This window comes from Quercus lobata, chromosome 2 (assembly GCF_001633185.2).
Source record: "Quercus lobata isolate SW786 chromosome 2, ValleyOak3.0 Primary Assembly, whole genome shotgun sequence".
NCBI classification, from domain to species: domain Eukaryota; kingdom Viridiplantae; phylum Streptophyta; class Magnoliopsida; order Fagales; family Fagaceae; genus Quercus; species Quercus lobata.
Window position 1 is genome coordinate 53,488,836 of NC_044905.1, and position 9,870 is coordinate 53,498,705.

At 32.2% G+C, this 9,870-nt stretch overlaps 1 protein-coding gene across 1 annotated transcript; it reads right to left on the reverse strand.

The window, feature by feature from the left end:
* Positions 1-1,350: 1,350 nt before the first annotated feature.
* LOC115975851 (protein trichome birefringence-like 19) lies at positions 1,351-7,248 on the reverse strand. Its single transcript, XM_031096878.1, has 2 exons — positions 6,535-7,248; positions 1,351-2,324 (listed from the first exon to the last, which is right to left on the reverse strand). Exons 1-2 carry the CDS (start codon positions 7,027-7,029, stop codon positions 1,500-1,502), a joined length of 1,320 nt encoding a protein of 439 aa, XP_030952738.1. The 5' UTR covers positions 7,030-7,248; the 3' UTR covers positions 1,351-1,499.
* Between the last annotated feature and the right edge of the window lie 2,622 nt (positions 7,249-9,870).

The window sequence follows — 9,870 nt, forward strand, 5'->3', positions numbered from 1 at the left end:
CTTACAAAAAAAAAAAAAAAAAAAATCCCAGATCAAACCTAGACTCAAATCTCCTCTGCAATTACAAACACATTTTAGACACTCCCATGTCCGATCTCAGCTCACAATACAATTCCTAAAACCCCAATTCATCCCAAAGCAAAAATTAGCAAATGTGCACATCCTTGTCTTCCTCTCTATTCTTACTCTTTCCCACTCACAACAATACCTCCTCTTTGTTACTACTACGATGACTCTTACATTATGGGTCGACCACTTCAACTTATTCAAATCTTGAAGAATGAAATTTCTTTGAAATTTCCTACATCGTTGCTTGAATACCACGCCATGTCAAATTTCTCATAAAAAAGGCTTTTGAACCTCAAATTTGTCCTTTCTCTCATTCTAACATTTCAAAATTTTAGATTCGATTTCATCTCTCTCCGATTAGACATGATTTCAAAACCACACAATTTAGGCTGGGGATCAAATAGTTTATTCCCTAATTTATTTTCTTTCTAATCTTTCTTTCTTTCTTTTTTTTCTTTCTTTATTTATTTATTTATTTGGGTATGCAAATCTATTTCGTGGTTTATACCCACACACACCCAAAAAATCAACATCAAGAAACAGATTTGAGCTTGTCGATTTGATACTCCTGAAATTGAAGAGAGAACCATGAGAGAGAGAGAGAGAGAGAGAAGAAGAAGAAGAAGAGAGATCTAGGAAGACACCGAGATCTAAAACCAAACCTAGATTGTGGTTTTGGAATTGGTTCAGATTTGTGAGATCTGAAAGTGGCACAGACTTGAGAGATCTATGAAGCAATGATCTAGATTTTGATCTTGTTGTTTTTTTTTTTTTTTTTTTTTTTTTTTTTTTTTTTTCAAACAAACAAGGGAAATATATTGACATATAAATGAAAAATTACAACAATAATGTTTTGACAATACATAGTTTCAAACCAACACGATAATTTTTTATTTATTACAATGCTGAGATGTAATTGTTTGATGTTAATTAATTACTTATAATATTATTTTATTTGCCATGTCAACTTCAAATGTGCAAATTGTATTTGCTATCTATCACGTAAACATATTTCGTTAGTGAGTTAACGGTAAGAACCAAATTGACTGCAAGTTAAAAATAATTGGGACTAAATTGACTGTTACCATAATATAAGGACCAAATTAACCGTGACCCAAAAATGTAAAAACCAAAATAGTGTTTTCTCCTAAAATTTAAAATGTTAAAAATTTCCTGTATTGGGCCCACTTATTAAGGAGGTTTAGGCCACATGCGAAGTTTTCTCCATTTTTTTAAATAAATGAATAACATGTTGAAGAGAAGCAATCCAAAGGCTAAAAGAAACCCACAAAGCAACATGCGAGGTTTTGTCCCTCTTAGTCTCTTCGATTTTCATCCACCGTGTACATATTAAACAAATTTGAGATACGTAAACATAATTAAAAATGAGAGCAATAAATTAACATATATAAGTACAATAATAGTTCAATCTATCTAACTGGCAATTTTCTGTCACTCAAATATTGAAGCTTCTCCTCGTGTGATCTCACACCTTCCCTCTTCAACATCTCAAGAAGAAAGTCACTCCAGGTGTCGATGGGTCCTGGCAAGCACCAGTGCACACAATCATTGTACAATGTCACATTTTCATGTGGCCAATGCCCATATCTACTAGGGTGACCATCTGGTCTTAATAACATTGCTTGTGTTGTATCAAGTAACCTGTATCTCAAACCTTTCTTTTTCCCTTCTTTCTCTGCCTTCCTAAATTCCTCCACTTGGGCCATGTACAGCTCTAAATTTTGATCGTCCAATTTTATCTCATTGCTCCTAAATGGCTTAGTTCTCACACAATTCCCACCTTGGTTCCACAAACCATTTTCAAAATGTGATGGTGCATAAGTCCTAAGAAATGTTATACCCTTGTAGTTTTTCAAGCTATTAATGGCTTTAAAGGCAGTCCTAAATGCTTTTCTGTAACCATAGTACATTGTTAGGTCGGTAACATTATCTAGAAGACAATAATGGCAGCCAACAATTTGGTGATTTTCATAGTATACCATTGGCCTGAAGAACCAATGGCCCGCAGAGATGATCAAGTAGTCAAATTCTTCTACTTGGGTTGTCCATTCCTCATCAAACTCATCAAGGTAGAGATTGAAGAGGCCTGTGTGGGTTGGACCATTATTGTCTGCTTCCTCGCCTTTTACTAAATGAGGTGTCCAAAAAGTGGCTAGGGTGAAGTTGTAACTCATGTATCTCCAACGTTTGAAATGCTCATCCGGTGTGTATGAAACGTCTATAGGATATTCTACCTGAAAACACAAAAATTGAAATGGAACTCAATCTTAAGAAAAACAAAAAAGAAAGAAAAGGTAAGACCTAAAAGCATAGGTCATGTGTCTTGTTTCTCGATATGTGAGGATGCAATGGTGCATCATGTATGTTTGCAGGGTCCAGCTCATGAAAAATTATTATAAGGTAGCAATGTTCACATCCAACAGTTTGTGACAAATCTACTAAAATTCTAGTACACACAAGAATAATAATATGAAGTGTTAGCCAACAGATCCGTATAGAGGACAATTGTCTAAGAAACATAAGTAAGTCAAGGGGCAAAATAATGAAAATTGGTTGGAATGTCGAGAGACAATTTAGTATAAACTAGACTAAGCTGACAACTTATTAATTTTCTATTTGATTCCTTTCTCAGATCGAGAGAGAGAGAGAGCTTACAACAATTTGTGTTTTGTTAGGTTTGAAAATTTCAGTAGTTGATCAATATATTCCTCCGACACGTTTAGATGACCAGGCCTTTCGGATTTTGTTTTATTTAAAAGCAAATAGATCTGCCAGAAGACAGCCAATTGAAAGAAAGAAAAAAAAAATTTATATATATTACACCATTAATTGTTTATGGGGCTGTTATTTATAGCATAATAACTAATCTCTAAGCACATGTTGTCCTGTGATACTAATCTCTAAGCACATGTAGTTCTCGGACCTACACACAAAGTTATCATTGGACCAAGATCCCTGAAGTTATATAAATTGATCCTTGAAAAGGGAACTGTTAAAATTTGAACTTTTTTCAAAGCTTTTGGAAGCTTAAAGCATCTCGAATCTAAGTGAAGCCGCTGCTAAATCAGCCTCGTAAGTTTTTGTCATTGTTAGTTTAATAAATCCCCTCCTTTTTTTTCATCTTATAAAAAAAAATAAAATAAAATAAAGAAAGAAACACTCTTTTCAATTATAGATACATATATCCAATTTATGTGGGGCAAATAGGCAATTCCACTCACTTCTACTAAATTTCACCCAAGCTGGTCTTAAGTGCAAACCAACAAGGAACACGTTAAGATGAGGACATTCTTTAGCTTTGTTAGAGCACTGGCATGAATTACCCTAAAATAGATAATGTGTACTATATATCTTCAACTGCACCTAGGGTTCTAAATCTACACACTAGCTTAGGTGATCATCCTTCAGGCATACCAGGCCAGTCTTCACTGCCCTGCCCTCACTTCAATTCATGGTGACACTATACCTTGGGAAAATTATAATTTCACACCAGTCACGTACAAAGTGTAGACATTAATTAAGTGTGCGTTTCAACAGGCCTTTTTTTTTTCAGCGCTTATGAACAGTAACAAGTACTGTTCATTTTACTGTGTGGAGACAAATTTTACTATTTATGCACTATTCGTGGGACCCATAACCACTTTATTCAGAAAAAAAATATATTAAAAATGGGTCCCACGGCACTATTCACATATTTAAAAATTATTTTGCTACAGTATTTTCAGTTTTCAGTTATATCCAAACGAACCCTAAGTGTCCATATTTTATGAGTGGTGTATACACTAATACATACTATAATTTATAATATGAGAGTGAAATAATCATGATCATCTAGTTTTAGGACTTACTATAAGATTTTTGTGAATATCTAGCCAAATTCTGCCTTGCAAAATTAAAATAATAATAATTTGGGAACTATTAAAACGGTATCCACATGCAGGTTAATTAAGGATTAGTTTGTCGAAATCCTAAAACTTTTTCCAAACTTTTTTTTACCTCCCCATTTTTAATATATACTAGTTTTCCAAATAAGGTTCCTAAAAGGTCTAAACTCTAAAGACTAAAAGAGCTCAAAGATGGAACTTGGTTCGAAAGTAAGCTTAGCACATTGTTATTCTTCTTCAGATCTCAAGATTCAAGAGTGAGGGTCAAATTATAAATAAGATACTGTAACAAAGGGGCTCATAATATCACGTGGCATATGTTTACTTACCACATGGAGAGAGAGACCTTTGTTGTTGGGACCTTATACTCTCCAATCTATGTTACATAATCCGGGTATCGTGGTTTAGTTGAAACAATTAAAATCTATCACATCATACAAAAAACAACGATTCTACCAATACAAAAAATTTCACTACTTTTATGATAATTTGTTGACGTGGCAGGTTGTGGTTAGTATAACATCACTATCACATTAAACCATTACTATTATTACTTGTAGTAACAATTACAACTTACTATCTCAAACTTAATTAAAAAAAAAATGTGAAATATATTGGCATTATATTTGTGGAAGGTTATGATTAGTACAACAACACTTTCACATTAAACCATTACTATTATTACCTGTAGTAACAATTACAACTTACCATATCAAACGTAATGAAAAAAAAATTGTGAAATATATTGTCATTATATTTATTTAAGAAGCTAACTCAATTCCAAGTCAATCCTACCATTAGAAGAATACACAATATCTCTCATTCAGTTAATGAGTTATTCTAGAACCATAATTTTTACCACACTATTTTCTACAACTATCCTATGTGGTATACTATGACTGTCATTTTTACTTGGACCCACTATATTTTATCTATCATTCATAATCTGTCGTATCAGAATTATGATACAAAAGGTTATGGTTTTAGATTTAGATTTTCTCTTGTATTAAAAAAAAAAAAAAAAAAAAAAGATTTTCTCTCCATTAACCAACCCTCTTCCCTTTGCTCCATGACCAAACAAGAGCCAGGTGATGTGGAGTTATTTTATTTTATTTTTGATATTTGATGCGTTAGATTTTAATTGGTCTAACTAAATTATATATTACAGGGATTATAGTTCTACAAACTGTAGGTGATATGGTGCCAAAAGGCTCTTTGTACGTTTCATTGCCCAAGTTTAACATGCAGTGCAAGATATTATGCGGTGGCAAAGATTCCAAGCCATGCTACCTCGTTTTTATAATTGACTATTTATACCTAATCCTTCAATAATGATATTTCTGTACTGTCATTTTTACCTGCTCCTTGAATAACACAATGTCACAATGGCTTTAGGCTTAGGTTTTAGCTCCACTAACTTTGCACCTTTTTTTTTTAAAGCACTAACTTTGTACCTTTTTTTTGAAAAGCACTAACTTTGTACCTAATTAGACAACAACCTCTCTTAAATATGGGAACATATCATACATCAGTTGTTTTCAATTTTTGAAAAGCACTAACTTTGTACCTAATTAGACAACAACCTCTCTTAAATATGGAAACATATGCTACTTTTTTGAGCCACAGCACCGACCAGAGGTACAACGGGGCTGGCGCAAGTCATACATCAGTTGTTTCAATATATTGATCTTTTTTTAGCCAAAAAAAAAAAAAAAAAAAAAAAAGAGAAAAAATTCTATTAAATTAATTAATGGAATTTTTGCCTACAATAAAAAATAATTGAAATTTCATTCAAATATGTAAAATACTCTCTCACGGTAATTATCCTACTAATTATTGGAGCTTAAATCATTTTAGATTTGATCCACTGCAACTAACTTTACTATTCCAACTATTTTCTTCACAAATCCATTGCTTGATTATTTCAACTTATTTTTACAAATCCATTATTCCTCACTTAATTCGAAGTTTAAAATAATAAAAAATTGACTTGAAATTTTTGAAGCATTTTGCTCCACGTAAAGAGAAGCTTAAAAAAATAAAAATAAAAAACTAGGACAGATAAGGTAGGAAACTAAAATGAAGGGCCCGGCATAAAAATTTTCTAGCCAAAAGTCTCTTTCATTGTTCTTTTTATTTTATTTTATAAAATCAATAGAAATATTTTAAAATCTTGGTGTTTAGTGCCTTGAAGATTTTAGTGTATGGTGTTTTTTCAATTCAAGGGTGGTTAGTATTTAATTTGAAACAAGGAAAAATACAATATAATTTGGTTGAAACCTCAAAGGAGATCAATATAATTTTCTCTCAAATAAACTAGTAATATAGGATGAAAGCCAAAAACAAACATCAATGATCAAACCTAAAACTGTAAAGTTGTTATTAGATGACCATAATAACACTCATGCATCCATAGTAAAAGTTTGCTTAAAATATAATGTCACACTTTGAGAGATCTTACGTATGCATAAGAATTATAAAAGATCTTGCACAATAATGATTTATATCATTGTAATTAAGTTTGTTGCTGATAAAAATTTAGATACTAGAGGAGACTTACCCTAGATAGGAGGCAAATCAAGGATTGCATTTGGTTTCTTCCCACAGAATCTCCAACAAAGGCCAAAGACTTTCCTCTGACCACTTCAAGGAATTGTGCTGGGTTGAAAATAGGTAGGTTACACCCATGTGGTTTCCACCTCCACTTCATGAATTCACTATCTGGTCTCCCATATTTCATGCAATTTTGATGCTCATGTATTGCCCAACACGTTGTGTTTGTGTAGTATGGAGCATCTGGATTTGGAATCCATTCTCCAGAAAACAAGTCACACTTTTCATTGATGGACTGTACACTTATTAATTCATCATTGGAATCATAAAAAGAGGAGGGTTCTGAAGAATTTTTGACAAGATATAGAGGGTACTTTAGCAAAGGGTAATAGGGTATGACTATGAGAAAAACTAGGGTAAATATTACTAGTAGAACTATCTTTGGTGACTTGTGTAGTGACTGGTTTTTCCCAAAGGGAAGCTCAATGGATTGGAGCTTCATTTGGAGATAGAAAGAGAGAGAACGCTATGCAGGTGGTAAGAAAGAGAATTGGTCAGATATAAGTGTGTGGAAAGTTCAAAGAACAACCTGGTGGTCGTATATTATATGGTTTCGGTTTACGTAATGCTTCCCTAAATTATTTTCTAATTAGAATTCTGAGGAGTTCCTAGACATTTATAAAGAAATGACTGCAGCAGAAACTTTTTGTTTTAGAAGATTAAAAAAAAATCAGGTTACAGCATCTTTAAAAACTCAATTGGCCTTTAAAAAAGAGATTTTCTGGTTGGCTGTTAGTTCAATTGTCGTGCTTAGATCTGTAATATAGATATTGACAAATTAAAAAAAAAATCTAGTAAATAATTTAAAATCAAATAAATGCTACATATCTCAAATCTGACTTTACAAATTAGAAAATTGGAAGATTTAAATGTAAGGAGATCTTAACTAAAAAAATATTTTGTTGTGGACATATTAAATCCTTTTTTTTTTGGGGTTAAAATGTGATTGTGTAATTAACATATATAATTAAAAAGTTGAAATGTATTGTTGTTGCTTTTGTTATTAACTTATAATTAATTATCATCATCATATCATGAAAGTTAATCGTTTAGGCTAATTAAAGGACTAAGCTTCAATTATGTGTCCCCAACACTAAATAGGTTTTTATTTATTTATTTATCGTAACAAATTTAAACCGACCTTTCATTGTTTTATGTATGCATATATATTGTAATATTTAATTTGTAAATTTTTTGTTTAACCTAATTTTAATTATTTAAGTTCAATATTTTCGAAGTTGTTTTTACTTTCTATTGATGAAAACGTGACATCAATTTTATCATCACGAGGAGTCGGTTTTTTAGGCTTTCTATTTCTTCTTCTTTTCTAATGTTATTGTCATAGTCTTTTTATTTTTTAATGAATGTTAGTCAGAGTCCTTATTACTACTTATATACTCTTCGTGAAGTGATTTGTTTTTAACTTATGGGACAGAATTTAACAACAACAAAAAAATGTGGAAAGTAAAGCGAAGAGAGATTCAAAAAACAAAAGACATTAGTCAAAGCATGAGCTTTCACTAAGTTGAGAAAAACCATCTAATTAAACGGCTGCAGAAAGATTCATTTGTTTGCTTGAAAGAAAAAGTCTTTGTTTTGGACAGTTCAACCCATTGATAGTTACCCTCCAGCTAGCTAGAGTGAATGTGGGCTGATTCAATTTACAACACTTGAGCTACATGCCTTTGAGCTCAGCGCAGACATAAGCCCATAAAATTAAAATGCTTGATTAATCGGTGATTGAATTAATAATTGTGAAATTGAATCCAAAATGTCCAATTTATCAAAGCTAGTTTGGATGCAGGTCCCATGTGCCACATGAAATATTGTACTAAAAATATTGCCAATGATTGGTGGGTCATTGACACTTGGCTTCCAACTCAATGCCACATTTAATTTTTTAAACAACATGGAACACCATGAGCCATGTCATGCTCATGTACAGCATTCTGGCCCAATTAGAGGGCCACATTGATCATTGATCAATGTGATTATTTTAATGATTTAACCTTATTAGATCTGATAAGAGATTATCATTTTTCAATTTGAAAATTTATATTCCATCCCTTAATTTCTTCCGTGATTTCTATTTCCAACTCATTACCTCACAATATATTGCTATTTCGAATTTCAACTTAATAATTTATTTGAGCAATTTGAAAAGGACGCTCTTAAAAAAACAAAAAATCAAGGGACCTATTGTTTCTCGAATTTAATTTGAGAGGATAGGACTTCAATAATTCTTTATTAATGTTATCTATGAGTGTTACCAATATATAATCTTCATTCTATTCCATAAATAATTTGTCATGTACATCACACATTATCAATCATACCTCTCAAATCAAATACATTAATCATCCAAATTGATTCTCCAATAGCAATAATATTCGGTTATTATTACCAATCTTTTTCTTATACCTAGTTTTCTCCACTTTGGTGCATTAATCACGACAAGCTATTGATTCCTACTTCATCATTTAATAAGTTGGTGTTACATAACAATCAACAATCAACAATTTAATTAGTATGCATCGCTGATATATTAGACTGGCTACTAAAACCTCACAACCACCTCGATCTTTTCCTGCCGACATTGTTAGTATGCTGGAATTTGCCAGCTCCATATATACGTTAGAATGTCACTTTAGGGCAATAACGTGTATCTTGCGAGCATTGAATGGATTAGTCACTGACATTATCTTATTCTCTTTTTAATTAATTTTTCCTCAATTTCTCTTTTTCTGTGTAACACTACAAAAAAAAAAAAACTGGGCTTTTTTTTTTTGTTTGGCGTATTCCAAACCTCTGCTATAAGAAATATATTAATTGCAGCACTTTTATGGAGTGCCAATAGAATGTGTAAGGTCAAAGAGACAGAGATTCTAACTCAAAGACACACCACAAACTCTACTTAAAAAATCATAGTAATTTTTAAAGATGGCAATTTATAGATGATTGTTGACTTCTGTTGATTAGTATAATAAACTTCTGTTGATTAGTATAATAATCTTGATTGAATAAAATTTTTAGTTGAAGTCAGGTGTACAAGACAAATTGTTCACTACAAGGACTCCAATCATTGAGGAAAGTTCTCTCTCCTTTATTCCAAGGGTGGTCACAGATGAGATGAATGAATAGCTAATGGAGGAGTTTATGGAGTGGGAAATTCAGGAAGCACTAGACCAAATGGCACCCCTAAAAGCACTAGGTCCTGATGGGATGCCACCCCTATTCTATCAACACTTTTGGGGGATTATGAGCGGAGAGGTAACATCCACAA

Coding starts and splice junctions, on each gene's coding strand:
- LOC115975851 (XM_031096878.1), bottom strand. CDS start 7,029: ATGAAGCTCCAATCCATTGAGCTTCCCTTTGGGAAAAACCAGTCACTA. Junction 2,325..6,534: donor TGATTTGCCTCCTATCTAGG/GTAAGTCTCCTC, acceptor TTGTGTTTTCAG/GTAGAATATCCTATAGACGT.